Source organism: Micropterus salmoides, unplaced genomic scaffold (assembly GCF_014851395.1).
Source record: "Micropterus salmoides isolate LMB-PRFRI ecotype aquatic unplaced genomic scaffold, ASM1485139v1 Ms_hic_scaffold_4, whole genome shotgun sequence".
Taxonomy (NCBI): Eukaryota; Metazoa; Chordata; class Actinopteri; order Centrarchiformes; family Centrarchidae; genus Micropterus; species Micropterus salmoides.
Genome location: NW_024043372.1, coordinates 36,027,400 through 36,046,528, shown reverse-complemented (window position 1 = coordinate 36,046,528; position 19,129 = coordinate 36,027,400). Strand labels below are relative to the sequence as shown.

The 19,129-nt window shown below is 40.4% G+C and overlaps 1 protein-coding gene and 1 long non-coding RNA gene across 16 annotated transcripts in view; one reads left to right on the top strand and one right to left on the bottom strand.

The window, feature by feature from the left end:
• Positions 1–19,129, bottom strand: part of nfasca (neurofascin homolog (chicken) a) — a 152,698-nt gene that overhangs the window by 39,733 nt on the left and 93,836 nt on the right. For 10 of the 15 annotated variants that reach the window (XM_038696458.1, XM_038696463.1, XM_038696466.1 and 7 more), the window contains exons 4-12: positions 15,378–15,395; positions 13,482–13,587; positions 9,792–9,988; positions 9,327–9,449; positions 7,362–7,532; positions 6,945–6,992; positions 1,794–1,905; positions 790–974; positions 557–688 (exon numbers count right to left, since the gene is read on the bottom strand). In XM_038696458.1, the coding sequence (XP_038552386.1) occupies positions 557–688; positions 790–974; positions 1,794–1,905; positions 6,945–6,992; positions 7,362–7,532; positions 9,327–9,449; positions 9,792–9,988; positions 13,482–13,587; positions 15,378–15,395 (1,092 nt within the window). The remainder of the gene's footprint in view (positions 1–556; positions 689–789; positions 975–1,793; positions 1,906–6,944; positions 6,993–7,361; positions 7,533–9,326; positions 9,450–9,791; positions 9,989–13,481; positions 13,588–15,377; positions 15,396–19,129) is intronic. The other 5 variants (XM_038696465.1, XM_038696464.1, XM_038696473.1 and 2 more) reach the window with 2 other exon arrangements.
• Positions 10,240–18,501, top strand: LOC119886020. Its single transcript, XR_005441414.1, has 2 exons — positions 10,240–10,553; positions 18,203–18,501. It is a non-coding gene; the product is annotated as an uncharacterized LOC119886020 (long non-coding RNA).

Here is a 19,129-nt window from a genome sequence, read left to right as displayed (position 1 = left end):
ATAGATGTATAGTAAAGACATAATCCAAATTTGATTTGATTTAATTTATTTTGATGAGTTACATTTGCCTGTGCATAATAATCCACACTTTTGAATGAATTGCATATGCGGTATCCTATTTGAAAGACCCTGGGCCTTATGCAAGAACATTATTGTATTCTTTTAATAAAAATCCATCAACTGGAGGACGTAGTTCACACAGTCTGAGGAAAGTTGGACACCACCTGACGACATCTTCTCCTGGCTGAAAGCTGCAGTCATATGTGACTGAAGGTGTGAGCATCTAGATGTGTCTAGAGAACAAAATCTGCCAATAACATCACAAAATCTGAAAAACCTCTCAGTAAATTGGCAGACCATGAGTATGATGGCATGGCGTTATTTTGTAATGAATTATGGTCATATTTAAAAGTTGCATGATAAATGGCCATTACTGCCCTTAATGTTACCTATAACATCAAATAACTTATAATAGTTTTGAGTTTAACCCAAATGTGTTACTTTGTGTTACTTAGCAAACAAGAAAGAAAAGTTTAAAATGATTTGCTATACATACTGTCTATAGGTTGTCCATTGATCAGCCATTGGATGTTTGGTTTAGGGTTGCCATTGGCCCGACACACCAGGCGCCCATTCTCATCCGGGGCTAGTACCAGGTTTGTAGGCTTGTCCAGCCAATAAGGTGCCGCTGTGGAACACGGAGAGTCAGGTTAGCATGATGGGGCTCACTCACAAACACAAGCCAATTTATATATTTATATAAACACATAGACACTGTAACCTACTCACCTTTGACCTGAACGAAGATGGAGTGGCGTATGCTGCCTAAATGACTGTTGGCCATGCATACATATTCCCCAGCATCCTCCTCTGACACGTTGATAATCTTCAGGGTCTTGTTGTAGTTCTCAAACTTCACTTTCCTTCCGGGCAGGTCCCCACCCTTCTTAAACCACTTGATAGTAGGCGTTGGACTGTAGAGGAATGACATGAGACATCAACTCCACTCTTGTATGACTCAACAGCCTCATGGTAGTTTTGGAATTTATTTGCATTTAGATGCAAGATAAGCCGATTAAGCCACAATTAATTCATCATTAAAGAATTAAACATCTTTTACAAAGTTGTTTGTAAATGGGGAGGCCACCACATTAGAACCCATTTTTGACCTGTACTTTCCACCAGTCACAAATGTTGTATGGTTTTCTGTAGACCAGTCCCATATATATGTATATATTGTGTTTTTACATTTTCTCCTCTCGCACCGTGCGTACGCAGGGTTGGAGGCAGGTCCTATGGTTATGGAGATACTCTGTATATCTGTTGAGCTGAAACTTCGCAACAACACAGGAGGAGAACAAGGTAGAATGGTAGATAAGCAGCAGACTTTGTAGTAGTAATGAGATAGTTTGTTTGTCCCCCATCCGAGACATTGTTTTTATTGTCCCCACGACAGTGACATTAAATATCCGCCCTTGAGCAAATCCTTCCTATTTATTTGACTCTGTCAGCTTGTGCGTCATAATGGCTAGCAGAGCGGTCGTATGATTACTGATTTTTAAGAACACAGGTGAGGGAGGTGTGGTTGAGGGGAAGAATCCTCTACAGTTACTCTGTGATTCTCCAGAGACTCCGTGATTACTAGTCATGTCCACTTTTGAGCAAATAAATGCCCTGGCTGATTTGATCAAATCCTCATTTTCATTTTCCGTTTCACAGCTGTATCCCAGCTCTACTTACTAGAATTTATAGTTTGTGTGTGTTTAAGTGTGTGTGTGTGTGTGTGAGCTCACAGTCCTGCAGCGATACACTCCAGCAGCAGTTGCTCGTCTCGTAGCACCATTTTAGAGCTCTCACTCCCTGAAGGTGAGAGGAACGTCGGCGTGGTCTCAGCTACTTTACGGCCTGCAGAAAGGGAATGAGGAGGGGTTAATCCACACACCAACTCATTCAGAATCTCTTTCAGTAGCACTACAGTTTATCTTTGTTCCGTGACTCACTTCCTACAAGGAGCTAAACATCCTCTTTGTAGGCACTGCCACATGAATCTAACACTATTATTCTGATCATTTCCTTGTGGCTGTGTTCCATCTCCGCCAGGCTTTGGCTCTCTCTGCAGTCTGTTGTGAGGCCAAAGCAGCCTGTAAATGGGTTTAACACCCTCTGGCTTCTCTCACAGGAAGACATTAAGAAATGCAGAAACAACAACAGGGTCATTGATCTTGCTTTATGTTTGCCAAGGGAAAAGAGATGGCAAAGATTGCCATTAAAAGCTTAAATAAAGCAGCTGATAAAACCCAGTTTTTCTGCTGTGATGAGATTAGTTTAACATCAAACAAAGTATATTTAAGGTCATGTAATTGATGGCATTAGTTTTCAACCCCATGTTTTAACCTTCCCGTGGGGCTTGGCTAAAGCAATAACCCGCAGTAGCATTGTAACTGGTTGGCTTGCCAAAACTAGAGACTTTAGAACAGAACCCTGGTGGTCTTTGGAGTTGGCTTTAAGTTGTAAAGCCTTTTAGAATCCACACAGAGTACACTGACTGGGAGGGAGGAGGGATGATAAAGATCTATTTTAAACCCATACTAAATGTACTGGGGATTTTATACAATAAATGGGTAATAGTTCAGCATCTGCATTGCAGTTGGTTGGAATAAACGTTTGAACACAAATTGTGAATAAAACATTTGAGCATAAATCAGTCAGTTCAGTTTAGCAATCTGGGATGTGAGCAAACTGCCAAGTCTGCCTTTGTTTACATATTACAATACCCAAAAATATGTGACATAGTTGGGGGGCATAGTTGAGTGTAGACTCACTTGCCCTGTTTTATGCACAATAAAGAGTCAAACTTTCTTTCATTTCCTTTTCTTACTTACATATAAACTACAATAAGAGTAACTGACTAAGAGTGTCAAATATTATGATACTCATCTTATAATTGTTATACTTTTCAGGCTTTCCATGAAAGATATCCTTTTTAAAACTGATAGTATTGTTCAGGTTTAATCAAGTTAACTTAATTTAAATGCTAAAATCTTTTGCTTTTTAAATAAAATTTCAACTGCTTTCAATGACCGTCATTTTAACTATTGTCATGGCTTAAACACAACTGTCATTTCCACTGCTTTTACCTCCTTCTCTTCACAGAAACTACTTTAACTGTTCACATACATAGGTCAGGGCTTCAACTGGAAACTAATATTTCAACTGTACACTTTCAAGTGCTTCAACTTAAACTGCATCACGACATGCATCAGTTTAAGATATTTTCAGTCATTTTAAGCTGTAGACATTAATCGTGTTTGCCATTAAAAAGAAGAAGAGGTCAGATGTTGCAATGACTATATCATTGTCTGAATGCTCATGTTTCTTCTCGTATCAGACTTCATTTAGGCAATGCAATTTGAAATTTTATCAATTAGTTTGGAGAAAACAATGTTGTCATAACCAACAGAAGAAGCGATGGCCATAAAACAGAATAATCCTTTAAATCGTATTCTGGAATTCTACTTTAAATGACAATAGTTTGGAGTTAAGCTTTGATTTGGAGTTGTGAGGAGTGTGGGTTGACACTGACAAGTGTTCCAAAAAGACTCGTGCTGACCTTGTACTACATCCCATTGTATGCAACATTGTAAATGATAATTGACTGATCATTTCTAATTATTTGCAACTACACCTGAACCAATTCCAAAAAATATATGCTTTATAATTTTTTTATTATACAGAATAATTTGTCTGACAATTTGACCATTACTTAGAGTTTTAGACTGCACATTTCCACTGTGGACATCAGAGAGTTACAGCCTGCTGAGAAGTGTGTGGGATTAAATTAGCATTAGTGTCCTTTGTGATGCAGATCTGTATGGGATTAAAGCATCTGTTAGCGGTTAGCTTCTCCAGAAGCCAGCAAACTGACAGGAGGGGGAGAGGAGGCTCTGTTATTGTTAGTGACACAGGGAGGAGTAGAAGAATGACAAGAAACATACAGAAGAAGGTTAGTGGTAACAAATGCCAAAGTGCATATGTATGCAATCACTATAGCGGGAGCAGGCAGATACAGTGAGCCCATCCTGTAAACAGGGTTTACCAGGATGCACTGCAGCTTTAGACCCCTCCCACCCACCCACAAAAGAGACATAGTTGTGGTTTTTGCTTCTATGTGCGTTCATAAGTGATTAGTGCTAAAGTAGCTAGCATGAGAGTGTGTGTGTGTGTGTTTTTGAGTGGTCGCATGTAAGCATTTCGACAGCCTTTACAGTCCCCATCAATCCCCCACACTCACATAGAAATATGTTTGAGAGCAGAAGAGAACCTTATTTTCATACATATATGCCCATTAATGATTAGCCTACTGCATGAATACAGACTGAATATTCATCATGTGACCTAATCCTCCTTTTAGCCGGAGCCTCGTCTGTGTATTCAGTCCCACTGGGCCTCAGAGTCGGCAGCCCGGTGTGTCACTAGGAGCATCTTCTCCCTTAGGGACACACGCCATCTACCCCTAGGCTTCACTGTCCCCCTAGCTCAGCCCATTGCACATATGCTGCCACAGATTCAATTCTCTATGTGCAATATTCTTGAATTAAGGGTAATTTATGTGTTAATTGCTATATGTTTATTCATTACCTGTGATCATTTAACACTGATTGAAAGGTGGAATAAACTGATTATGGATTAAATGAGATGGATGCTTGTTTCTGTTGTGTCAGTGTATATTAAGGTCAGAGAGATGTCACATCTGGTCCAGTCTGTCATTCTCCTCTCATACATTGGAAATGATCTCATTTGATTTACTACACTGACTGATTAGGAGAAATTGTTTCTATTGTTGTCAGATATACTAGGACTTTCAGTGGAGAGTTGTCATGAGCCAAGATGCTCAAGATGGATATACATATTTTATTCTGATGCAAAGAGCAAAGAAACACATGCTCTGTGAGGTCAGACAATACCGGTATTCATTACAAATTTAAATCTAAAAACATCAACTACTGCAAGGTTCAATAAAACCAAGGGGAATGTTAAATGATGAAATGACTCAACAACTCTTGAAAGTCCTGGAACTCAATTCTTCAGACTAGAACTTCAGTACATAATGTAGTTCAAATTCAGCAATGTTTGCAGAGCAGCCACTATGTCTTTTTAGTTTGAAAATGGGATGGAAAAACCAACCAAAGTCCAATAACTGATACATTGGCTACATTAGGTGCCAGTTCATATCTAAGTGAACGATAAAACAGAAAATAATCTGTTATAGAGCCTACTTACAATAATGTTGTCATGACGTTAAAACAGATGTTTGTTAAGACCTTATTTCACTCAAAATACAAGCTAACCTTTCAGTTGTGAAATTCAAATGGAGAAAAACAAGTACTTTAAGCACGTTCTAATTTTGTAGCTCAAAAGTATATTGTCTTGTCTAGGTAATACACTCACCTAAAGGATTATTAGGAACACCATACTAATACTGTGTTTGACCCCCTTTTGCCTTTAGAACTGCCTTAATTCTACGTGGCATTGATTCAACAAGGTGCTGAAAGCATTCTTTAGAAATGTTGGCCCATATTGATGGACAGCATCTTGCAGTTGATGGAGATTTGTGGGATGCACATCCAGGGCACGAAGCTCCCGTTCCACCACATCCCAAAGATGCTCTATTGGGTTGAGATCTGGTGACTGTGGGGGCCATTTTAGTACAGTGAACTCATTGTCATGTTCAAGAAACCAATTTGAAATGATTGGAGCTTTGTGACATGGTGCATTATCCTGCTGGAAGTAGCCATCAGAGGATGGGTACATGGTGGCCATAAAGGGATGGACATGGTCAGAAACAATGCTCAGGTAGGCCGTGGCATTTAAACCATGCCCAATTGGCACTAAGGGGCCTAAAGTGTGCCAAGAAAACATCCCCCACACCATTACACCACCACCACCAGCCTGCACAGTGGTAACAAGGCATGATGGATCCATGTTCTCATTCTGTTTACGCCAAATTCTGACTCGACCATCTGAATGTCTCAACAGAAATCGAGACTCATCAGACCAGGCAACATTTTTCCAGTCTTCAACTGTCCAATTTTGGTGAGCTCTTGCAAATTGTAGCCTCTTTTTCCTATTTGTAGTGGAGATGAGTGGTACCCGGTGGGGTCTTCTGCTGTTGTAGCCCATCCGCCTCAAGGTTGTGCGTGATGTGGCTTTACAAATGCTTTGCTGCATACCTCGGTTGTAACGAGTGGTTATTTCAGTCAAAGTTGCTCTTCTATCAGCTTGAATCAGTCGGCCCATTCTCCTCTGACCTCTAGCATCAACGAGGCATTTTCGCCCACAGGACTGCCGCATACTGGATGTTTTTCCCTTTTCACACCATTCTTTGTAAACCCTAGAAATGGTTGTGCATGAAAATCCCAGTAACTGAGCAGATTGTGAAATACTCAGACCGGCCCGTCTGGCACCAACAACCATGCCACGCTCAAAATTGCTTAAATCACCTTTCTTTCCCATTCTGACATTCAGTTTGGAGTTCAGGAGTTGATTAGATAATTGCATTAATGAGAAACTGAACAGGTGTTCCTAATAATCCTTTAGGTGAGTGTATGTCGTTTTTTGAATGGTGGAATATGATTTCTGCCCAGACAACAGCTCCTATACTGAATAGGGATGTAGAATTTGGGATTTTTCTCTCCTAAAAAGGGTCCAATTTAACAATATTTAATATTGACAGCAAAGGTATTCTTTAAAGGAAACACAACACCCCATACTCACCTTCCCACATGAAACACAGTGAATTCTACACCTGTAAAGAGCAGTTAGGAGGTTCAGTTTGACTCTAAGGTCGGTCTGAGGTCAGTGGATTACTTGAGCTTCACTGAGCTAGCAGGTTAGTGTGCAAAGTCATGTCACTGTAGGACATGACTAAGGAGGCGGACACTCACCACCGTAGGGGTCAGTGGCATTGTAAGATGTGTCATTATACGGCTCCGCTGAAAACACAGGCAGACACAGTGGCTCATCAGTCCACACACAAACACACTCACAGAAACCTGTCAGCACACAGTTGTGTTGAGCAATAAACAAAGCTGAAAGAGAAACGTTCAGGTTATAAAATAATCCAGCATGTCAATGTCTTCTTTATTTTGCAGCAACCTGAGGAAACATCAATAAAGGTTATGATTTCATGCTTCTCATGTCATGTCATGATATCACCTCTAGATGGGGATATGTCATGGTGTGTGATCGAAACCCACGCAGCAGACATGGAGAGAGAACAAGACCACAGAGTTCATACACAGTTAGCGCAGTGGCTCCTGTTGAATAAATGACGGGTATCCGCAAGTGTGTGTGTCACTCACTGGTCAGAACTTTGAGGGTGAAGGGGTTCTTCTGCTGGATGGTGTGTGTGAAGAGGAAGCGAGCGTTGCAGCTGTAGTCAGTGTGAGCGTCTTTGGCCAAAACGTTGGAGAAGTACAGGTCCCCGTTCAGACCCATGGACACTCTCTTATCCTGAGGGATCGGATTCATCGCTGGAAGACAGAAGACAGAAGGAACAAATATTATTATTGTTGGACAAATAATAATTATGAGTCTGAAGTCACGTTAACATTTTAAATCAGGGGTCTGTGATTCCCTAATTGCTTCCTTGGAAGTTTCCTGGAGAGAACTGTGTATTAGCTGATGCCAATTAATGTAACAACTGAATGGTGTTAGTTGTATTCAGGTCTACGTTCTGAACAAGGACAGATTTACTCAGGGGTGGGTCTTTAACAGGCAAGCAGGGTCTAATGACAACATCGGTTGCAAATGTAGCACCCATTCTTTCTGGAGACTGAGCGATACTAGAGACTTAAAGACTGGATATCTTGGCCTCTACTGCTTTGATAGTCTATTGCAAGTCTCTCTCTATATATATAGTTCAATACCAAATTGAGGATCCCTTAAGGGTAACCCTTAAGTATGCTAATATCAACTAAGTCTTGTATTTAAGATATAGATATCTATGAAAGAGATAGTGTATCTTGATTTTAGCTGGCTGCCCTGCTTTGTCTGAAACAAACACATTTTTTTGTCAAGAAATCACCAACTGATCTCTGACATCTTGTATCAAAAAATAGATTGATTGTGGATTGTTTGATGCGTATATTTTTACGAATAACTCAGTTCAGCATCTGTTTAAGTTTGCTCTGGTAACCCTTCTGATGTGTTGCTACAAGCAAACATTATCTCGCATGACACCCACACAGACGTCAAGACAGACTGCCATCCACCCTCTGTAACTGCGCCAACTGATGTGAGCCGTATGGTGAGACAGTGCCCCAGGACCAATCGACAGCCAGGCCAGCAGTCCTAATCATGTTATGGTGAGTTACAGTGCTGGGCTACATGACACGCTGATATGATGCACAACGGTCGATCTGAGTGTGTGTTTAGTGTGTGTGCCATTTAGACTTTTCACTGAGTGGGTAGAGTTCACATAAGGTGAAAGGACCTCTATGTTTTTAACTGGTAAAGATATTTTCTGTAACGGAAATAGTTGAAATGTTCTTTACGAAGAGGTCCTTAATCCAGAATATTCAAATAAATGACTTGTTTTAATCAATGGTATGGTTGTTTAACAAAGATGTAAATTGGCTTCTAGCTGGACAAGATCTCTACATACGCGCAATGCAAAGGGTGCCAGAGTGGTTTGAGACAGAAAATTCTCACAGCTGAGAGAGAAACTGAAAGAGAAAAGAGCATGCGGGATAAAATACTAAATTAAAGCATTACACTCAGAGGTCACTGGAGACAAACTGCTATGAAAAGAGGGACATAGCCTGTCTCTAGCTAGCCTATCACAATGTAAAGGGACAAAAAATAAATAAAATGCATATCTCAGCACCTAGATTCTTTGGGCATGCTGATTGACATGATTTGAGGTGGTTGTATTCAAAACACAGCAACAGTGACAATGTCATCCCCGAGGATGATGCAGTCAGCCTCCGTGCTAATCAGGTGCTCAGGTTTAAGAGGCAAAATTGTAAGGACAATTGTAAAATTGAGGAATGTGAAAGCCAAACCGGTCATTATTCACCTCTATCCCCACCCTTCCTGTGAAAGCCAATAAACGTGCAGCTGCAGCCCACAGCTGCACCATCATAAAAATATTACTTATATGTCTCAGTCCACCTTAAGATGGTAAAACTGCACCTGATAATGGGTGAGAGTGTCACTTTTACTGGCTAATGCATTGACATCAGTGGGACATAGATAAAACACACTAGAGAAAGAGAAATAAATTCAGTGTACTGTGTGTATATTTGTGTGTAATTGCTGCTCACCGCTGTTCATCCAGAAGGTGAACGGAGGAGGCAGGCCTGGTGGGGGGTTGCAGGGTAGAATCAGCGGGGAGCCTTCAGTCACCACCACTGGCTCCAGCACCTCTTTAGGCCACAAAGGAGCCTCTGAAAGATGGGGGAGGGGAGGAAAAGATAAGGAGAAGAAGGAAAGGGATATATGACAAGAATTTCAGTCAGACGAGGGTGAGGGGACTGTTACTGCAATTTATAGATGACTGATTTTATTCGCAGCATGTGAAAAAATGTGGGGCATTTATTGGTGGTTACAATTGTGGTTTGCAACAAGCACACAAGAAAACTTATAATATAATAATCATATATTGCTGCGTTTTTTTCATCTTTTCTAATATAAGACGTGATGCTTCAGTTGAAATTATGATGATATTTCAAAGTGTGCATTATGTCCGAAGTTTGCGTAATAACGTGTGCTCTCATGTGTTTTCTTACTGGAGACCCGGAGCAGGATTTTGTTGGACAGAGCCACTCCAAAGTCATTGCTGGCAAAACACTGGTACTCTCCTTCATAGTCCTCTGGTCGTCCTCCACTACGGAAACCAATCTCCAGAGTTCCTGAGCGTTTTCGCATCGTCACCCTGGGATCTTTGGCGATGTTGAAAAACTTCCCGTTCCTTCGCCATGAGAACCTGAGCCAGAAGACAACAAATCAAAGATTTAGCATTTTAACATTGTTGATCATTGGAATAGAAAAGTTGCTCTACTATTGTCAGGGTTTGGTCTGTGTCTCTTTCCGTTTCCTGTTTTATTTTGAAGTTGTGGGTGTCGGGTGTTTGTGTCTGGCTTTGTCTCCTGCTTAGTTCTGATTTTCCCTAATGCGTTGCACCTGTTTGTCCTCCCTGCCTGCTCGTGTGTATCTGTTACTAGTTACTTATTACTCCTTAAAAAAGTAATAATATTACTTTACTTAACGAGTTACGTTACCCGTTACATTACTTGTTACGTTACTATAGTACTTTCACAACTGCCGCTGACCTGCAACACAGCTGGCCATTCACATCGAATACAAAAAAACGGCGTTCCAGTAACACAGTAACCAGTAATGGATTAGTAACTATAATAATATTACTGTTTTGGAAATAGTAAGCCGTTAAACTACTAGTTGCTAAAAGTAATAATATTACAGTAATGTGTTACTGCCCAACCCAACACTGGTTTGGACTGCCTCATGTTGAGTGCCTGGATTTACATTCTGTAAGTGACTCTTTATGTCTTTAAATGTTGTTGACTGTTGACTTACTGATGTAATTAAGCAGCAATACAACATGTATGTAGTTTTATGTGTATGGGCTTATATGTAAAGTAAACACTAGCACGTCCGTTAAAGAGGAGACAATTAAGGCAGGGAAAGCTTTGCAAAACTTATCTTGGCAGGAGCTATGCCCTCTGGGCTATCACCTTGTCAACATGGACTGTTTCAATATCTGGAAAATTTGAAAGTCCTTTGCTTGTCATGTGGTTGCCGTTTTACATTACTGACCTGGTACATGACAGTAGCACGAAAATCTACCACACCACACGCTCTCTGTGTGCATGTATCAGCACTGTAGCTTAATCCTGTTGTATGTGGTGTTTCCACAGTGCACCCTGATTAGTGAGGAACTCTGAATATGCTTACATAACCCGCCTCTATTTTTAGATGTGATGAGCGGATTTCTACAAGATGCTTCCTGTCATTTTTACAGCGTTTACAGCAAGTTACAGTTTAGATGCGCCTGTCTGAGGTGCAGCATAGCGCTGAGCCTGAACAATGGACCACTGTTGAAGCACTGGAGACCAGAGCTGTGTGTGCTGTGGTGTGTGTTGCGTAGTGAGAGACTGATGAGTGAATAAGTGAACGATCCCTTTCGCTGAATGTTTCATGAGCATGAATAGTCAACTGAGTGCATTATTGGAGCACAATGCCTGTCCTGGGAAGGGGAGAGCCAGTATGTGTGCATGGGAGAGTGGCCGTGAGTGCCTTATTGTGAGGTTGTGTAAGGATGTGTGTACACAAGAATCTGGGTGAATGTGCACACGTTTGTGTGTGTGGGTCTTACGTAAAGCCAATCTGTCTCCAAATAAACAATGCACCACTGTCATGAGCTGGTCATACCCCCAGTGATGTAACCACTGGAGACCCAGTGTGTGATTGTGCTGTCAACCTGACTTGTGTGTGAATAGATTTTTGTGTGAGTGTAGAAGAAGAAAAAAGGAGGAAATCTGGGGGGAAAAAATCTGTGAATGAGAACGATGAGAGCAAGAGAGGGAGAGAGATGAATCCAAAAGAAGACTATTGACTAATCCACCATCTGATGTATGCTCTAGCAATGAAGTCATTACTGCTGTGGCAATAAAAGCGAAAACAGTTTTACTGACTGTGAAAATATAGAGGGATTGATCAAAGTTTTCAATCACCCTTTCCTTCAATTGGCTTTGCGAGAAAAGAAGAAGAAGAAAAAAAAACACACCACGTTGACCTGACCTCTAAATGATAGACTCATAATTCAGAATTAGCTAGTTTGATTATAAAGTAATGCATGATATCATGCTTGTAATCAGATGACAAACGCCATTTAATAACACAACTATGAATTAACTACAGTTTTGGATGGATCATTTCACAGTGATACACTTGTCAAAATCTGAGCAGTTCTGACATCAAGTCGAAGATCAGCCCCAAGGAATACAGCTGTGCTGTGAAGCAATTGTGGCGTAGCGGCCGCACAGGGTATTGCAACTTCTATGTTCATCATGTGACACACACTGGCCCAAAAATCATTTTTACCCACACACAATCATTGGAAAAGCAGTGGAGTAAATGGATTATTCTGTGTTTTGGGGGAGTGTCACAACCCCCCCAAAATCTCCTTTCTTAGCAAAAGCTGTCTTTTGTAAAGCTTTTGCTAAGATATATGTACAGGAAAAAGTCGAATCCTTTCCACATGCTTTACTATAGTTTTCTTGTTTTGGTCTATAGCAGTACCAGTAGTGTACTGCTGATTAGTATGTACTATAGCAAAGGGGGCAGGGAGTTTATGGGCACATTGTTTTTCTAGAAAACAACCACAAATAAATAGAACACATCCCAAAACGAAATTATGGGAAGTCAGGGAGAGTTGAATGGGTTTATGTCAGCTGGAGCAGACAGCCAGACAGAGTGATGGAGGAAATGGAAGGTGATGTGGGTAGCAGAGAGAGAGAGAGAGAGCGAGAGAGCAGCAAAAAGCACAGCAGACCACTTGTCAGGTTAAGGCTGTGGGTGGCAGGCAGACAGGCGTCACACTGAGTTTACGGGGTTGTTAGAGGACAGGAAACAAGCTTTAGGGCAAATCACCATTCATTTGAAGGGGAAGGGGGTCACTGAAAAAGGAGGGGCCAGCAAAGGTGAAAGTGTGTTATTGTGTATGTGAGATAGAGAGAGACAGACAGATGGGGGGGGGACATCGGAGTGACATTGTCACTACTCATAACTTTCACTGCCAAAGAGAGACAGGGGCGAATGGAGAGAGGACATGGACATGGAGACATCAAGGACAGACAGATTAGGGGGACAAAATGAACGACAGGCAGTAAAGGAAAAGAGGAGGGAAAAAATTTTTAAGGGTTGATTAAAGGATTAAAGGGTTGATTTCCCCAAATTAAACAACAATAATAATTTCTTATCTTTTCTTAATGACCCCTGGTGGTACCCAGTCATGCAGAAAGATTTGGTTTTAATTACGGAGGTCCGCTTTACTCTGCATAATCCAGCACACACCCTGTCAACAGTTTATGTGGAAATTGAATGAAAACTGTCCGCCGTGATGTCTGTTTATTAACTGGGAACTGTTTTGGGATTTAATTCTACAAATTATTCTTCATTCACCACAAATGTTTTTGGGTGAGGGTGAGAAAAACCCTTCATGTTAAATATGAAATAAAAAGGCAGTTTTTATGCTCAGATTTTGCAGCCTTGCTAGAAAGAGAAAAAAAACTATTGTGGGCTGAACATTTGCTGGCTGGAGCTTTATTGTATAGCCCGTTAAACATATCATCTGTTTGTGTCTCTGCAATGGGATCCATTCCTTTAAACAGAGAGCAATGAGCAGAGGGCAGATCCGTGAGTGTGTTGTGAGGTGTGTTGTGTTCTGTTCCGCTTACGTTGGCCCTGGGTTGCCCTTGGCCTCACACTCGATGATGATGTTATCTCTAGGGTCCACAATGTAGTCCTTCACTGACTGTACGACTATAGTGGGGGGTTGCTTCACTGTGAGAAGAGGGGAGAGACAAAGACAAAGTTACACGAAGACGGTTGTGTACATTTAATGCATACACACATTCACACGCACACGAGTCCTGCATTGCATTCAAGATCAGTGCACTCTAGACAAGGTTTTCAATAGCTCAATATACTGATTTATTGTGTTACAATAATAAATCTCAATGGAGAGACAGTAGAAGGGAGGAAAAGAGGAAGGTGGTCCTCACATTAAGTGTTGCAGTGGATGTTTCCTAGGTTTAACTGGTTGTCAACAATTAGAATACATTTGGTCAACAATGCATTTGCTAAATTTAATTTGTTGTTATAAAGACCATCGTCAAACTCACAGATAACATCATTTTGAGCTGCCAAGCTGTGTTCAAAGAGTGAGCCTGAATTTCTAGTTTCCAATTCTACCAAATATGTAGGAGCCATAAAAACAGTTTGGGCTCAAATACATCTGACTGCTGAACTTGTCAACATTACAATTTTACCTAAAAAGCTACCTAATAGTCCCCCAGAATTCCTTACAAGGATGGAAAAGGTTCTGAAACTTTAAAGGATGAAGCTGGAGTTATTCTATATTTTCACGGTCAATAAATCATATAAAAATTTTAAAAAACGCTTAATGTGGTCCTCTAGTAAGTATTTGGGACAGCAGGACAGTGGATGTGGGATTGAGTCAAAATAAACTACAGTGTGTGTGTTCACCATGTCACCCTATGTTAGAGTGTGGATCATTAAAGTGTTCTTAATGGACAGCAAAGGAGGGGCACAGAGGAAGAACATACCGTATATCAGGCTTTGGATACATAAACAATGCTCTTTCTTTTCATGTGATTTGTTGATTATAGTACAATATAGAATATTGATTTACCTTTAAACCATTTCCAATGATTTGTCCTATTTTGGTCATTTTTGTTTTTTATTTTACCATAAGGCCATTATCAGCATCATTCATGAGTCAAAACCTGCTTTACATTCTAATAAAATGATTAAAATGATCATAGTTTCCACCTCCCCAGCTGTGGTGCGTCTCCTATACATATTTAATGACTCGCTTAAGCCAAACCCTTCAACAGTACAGACAAGCCACACAGCCAGCATCTTACTGCCCTTTTGCATTTCTAGCTCACTGAGCCCTGCAGGGCTTTGAATTTAACACTGTACACAAGTACACACACACACACACACACACATACTGTACACACAACACAAGATAACAAGCACTTCAGAGGGCCAGCCGCCTGCTAGATTAAAGGAGAAGCTTGATGCTCTAAAAGAGAGCTCTGTGATTGGACAATATGAATTAATTCCTGTCTAACAGTTTCCGTGTTGAAGCTATACCAGCTAATCTCCTCCACAACTGTAAAAGGACGGTATTATGCATATCCCTCAAGTTGCTATGGCAACCGTAAAAGTATTTTTATAGTATCCTTGGTTGTGATAAAAGCCAAGCTATATGAGATCATTGGTATGGAAATGACTCACATGACTTATCACATTATGTTAACAGGCTCTGAGTACTGTATTTCACATGCACATTAATTAGTTTCTTACAACCAATTATATGTTGGAATATACCAATCTATCATTCACTGTTGTTCGTTAAAGTGTGTGTCCCCTAAATCAGAAGGGGTTCTCCAAAGCACATAAATACCAGTGTGTAATGTCCTCTCTTTTTCACAGTCATATTAGTAAATGCTACTGCAACATTTCAAGCTCTGACCTATTAAGATACAAAATCAGTTGGGACAGAAACATTAGCAGTGACATGTTAAAAAAGAAGCACTTACAGTCTTGTTGGATCTTTGCTGTTAGTCCAGTATAATGCCAAAGAGAGACAGAGAAAAGGACAAACAAGTTGCAATGGGACTGTTTTTAATATTAGGGATGCGTTACGTTATAGTGGTTCCCAACTGGTGAGGTACATTTTCAGTGGATGTCGCAAATAGGACAGAATACAGAATATATAAATTTTTTGGTTTTGTATTCTTTGTTTTACTACACACAAACACAAAAAGAATGCAGTGAAGTACTGGTCTGGGATGAAATTTATCATTCTTACCACTGTGGTTGTATTGCCCTGTTTCTTTTCTCTGACCTATTCAATTTATACTGCAAAAATAGTTTTAGTAGTCTGAACAAGCCTGAATTAGTTATAACTGCTATGTTCCTCTAAATGTTGTTTTAAGCCTTGATTTTACTCTCTTGCCGTAGTCCTTCCCATATCATTGTGGTTTAAGCTCCAGTTGTAGTTGTTATTTTAGTTTTCATTTTGTGAAATCCAATTAAATAAGCAGCACAATGGTTAGCATTTTATCCTCACAGAAACAAGGTTTGTATCCAATGACAGGCGGAATGGATTGATGTTAGGTTGGTCTACAGTATGTGTAGACTGTGACCTGATGTTTGAAGGAAAATTTGAACCCTGAGGCTGGACCAGTTGAGAACCACTGTTATATCTTACGGTTATGTTGCATGGTGTTTAAGCAATATAAATACTGAATTAGTTGTTTGAGTGAACTGTGATCTAGAAAGTGAAACAGAAAAAGATGATTGAGGACTCACCTGTAAGGAGTTCCCGTATCAGGAAAAGATGAGCAGTAAGTGAGAGAAAGACAAGACAAGTTTTGCTTCAGATTGTACATCAAAGACTGTAACACAGTGTCATACTGTTTATTCCAATTGCAGAAAAATGATTAGTGATAGAAGGGCAGCCCGATCACATGCTTCACTGTATTTGGGAGGCCACCACATGAAGCTTTAAAAGGCCTGCATACTGTGCGTAGCTTTTAACCACAGTTTTTTTTATTGTTGTGAAAGGATTGGCTGGCATATTGGGAACTACAATAAAACAAAAGAATTATACCCTGAACTTAAGGCAGCACACTCATGTTCTCTAGTATGGTCAATCCATGAAATCCCTCACAAAATAAAATCTAGAGTGCGGGACTTTTATATGAATCAACATCTATTATATTAAGACTGTAGCGGAATTAAGTGAGAAGTATGCACTGAGGTGATATCTGTGGTGTCATTTTGTCCCATTTGGTATATAGGGCCTACAGGTGTGTTTTCCTGCATGTATTGTATATTTGATCCAGTTAATAATGATGACTCTGTTCTGTCAGCTACAGAAAAACTCCACCGACCGCTCTTTAGATATTATTATGTAGAGTGTTGAGTGTGTGTGTGTATGTGTGTGTGTGTGTGTGTGTGTGTGTCCTGTAGGGATGTGTGGAAGGCACTCATCAATAAAGGTCAAGAGGGCAGTATGCTGTGAAGCTGATGAGCAGACATAAGGAAAAGAGGGGGATGGGGCTTCTCATTGCATCTACTGAATTAAATCATCAAAATATTGAAGAGGATGTGGTGCCTTAGTTGGCTCTGACCAAAAGCTACAAGGGAAGAGTTATTTAGTATAATTGTACAATACAAAAACATCAGGACAGAACTAAATCTGATCAGAACACCTACCAAAAGGGCAATGGTGGTATTATTAATATAAATCTTGTGTCTAATGGTGCAAATGAAATAAACCTATTAAAAGTGTTCTTACAAGTACCATTGAGAGCTACTGGAATGCCTTGTACACGTAAACTTGGCCTATTTCAGATTCTGCTGCTTGTAAATGTTGACCAGAAATTTTGTTTTGGAAAATGTTAGTAAAACCGACTAAAGCCTTGTGTATAGGGGTTCTTAGCACATCAGCTGTTGGAACTTAAGACAGGACAAAGAGATGACATCTGGAGCACAAGGTTGGAAATATAGCTTGTTATAAGGTACAATAGTTAACACTTGTAAAAACAACACATTATTTAGCATAGAAGGGCCCTTGTAGATTTTTTTTTTTGTAGATTATTCTTCTTAAAAAACTCAACTTACGAGAAAAAAACTCTCACAGATGCTGGGCTCAAGCAAACTTTTTGGGTTCAATCCAAAGCCCTCTGGGTCAAACTAGCCATTATAATTTGTAGGCTATCCCCATTGGCCATATGGTGATTTCACCTTCCCCCAGGGCTTTTGCTGTGGCACTGTGGATTTTTGATGCCCTCTTTGACTTTTTCTCTCCCACTGACCTGCCGGAACATCAGCCTCTGTGTGTTCCAGGGTCTCCTGATTTACAAATTAAGCACTACCCTAATGTTGAACATGAGCTCCCCTTTCCTTTCTATAATCTAACCACAACAATTTACCCTCTGACCTAGCTTGTTAAATGGCTGGGCGTAATGTCAGAAAGAGTTTTTTTTTTGGGAAATTTAAACTTTAATCTCAGAAATTAAAAATGTCTTCTATAGTAACCCCGTACCCCAGCTCTGTATAAAATAATGTTTTACTTAGAATGGCCCTAATATGTCGTCGTGTGTTTTGCTTGGTGTCTGTCTCTCTGTGTTCTGCTCTCTTCCTCATGCTCTGGATGGCGCTGGTGGGCATGGTTCCCAGTACTACTACTCAGCACACCTGTTCAGCATCCTGCCATCACCACTCTCCATTTAAACCAGATCAAACTTCTGGTCCTCGCAGGATCATTGCACCATTCTGTATAATTACACGCCAGTCAGTGAGTATTTGCCTGCTTGTTCATTGCTAACTTATACCATCTCTCCGTCTACCCCAGACCCCCTGCTTAAAGCCCTGGACTCTCTGTTCTACCTGCCAGCCCCGGAGATTACCCGGAACCCAGAACCCACTTGCCTGCAAATCAGAACCATTCACTGCCCCTGGACAACAGATCACTGCCCCACTCGCCTGTCATCCCTTTGCCTATGTCTTGTGCTGTGTGTCTGAATTCTGGTCACCAGCCCTGACAGTTGCTATGTAAACATACCTCAAAGCTCATTGCGCACCGTTGTAAACCATTTTGAGGAAACCTGGAGGAAGTTTCCATTTTTATTGTTTATTAAAAAATATATACTGACAAATTTTATGATGCTGTTTTGATGATACTCATAGTCATAAAAAGTACATTATCTGTACAGGATAACCGTTTCAACCAAGAAATCGTTCAACCCTTAAATATTCAATTTCTGTGGTTTGTATTTATTTAAATTCTTGCATGCAATCTCACACATCAAATCATGCAGCAAACATGAACCCTTTGCCGTGTATCATACTCAACCATGAGCTGAATCTATCTAGAAGTGACCAATTGATAATATTTTTTTCAGAAATACATAAAGTCACTGCCTTTCAGTTCATTACATGTGGCAAATACATTAAGGTGAGGTCACTGGGTTATATGCGTATATTCAAATGGTCTCTGTTTAGCAGGGTGTGTGTGTGTGTGTGCTTCAGATCAATAGAGCATCATAAGCCCAGGGTTGAAAGGTCAGGCTTATAAAAAAAAGGGAGAGAGATGGCTCTAGGGGAACAAAGAAATAGAAGACAGAGCAGCTGACAGCTGACGGCTGCGTGTCTGTGTGAGTGTGTATGGAACATATAGGCCAGGTGTCCTTGGGGCTATCTCTGTATCAACTCATTTGTCATTGTACAATTGTGAAACATTCATCTTTTGCGTGAAAAAGGATTTTAACAGCAGGATCCA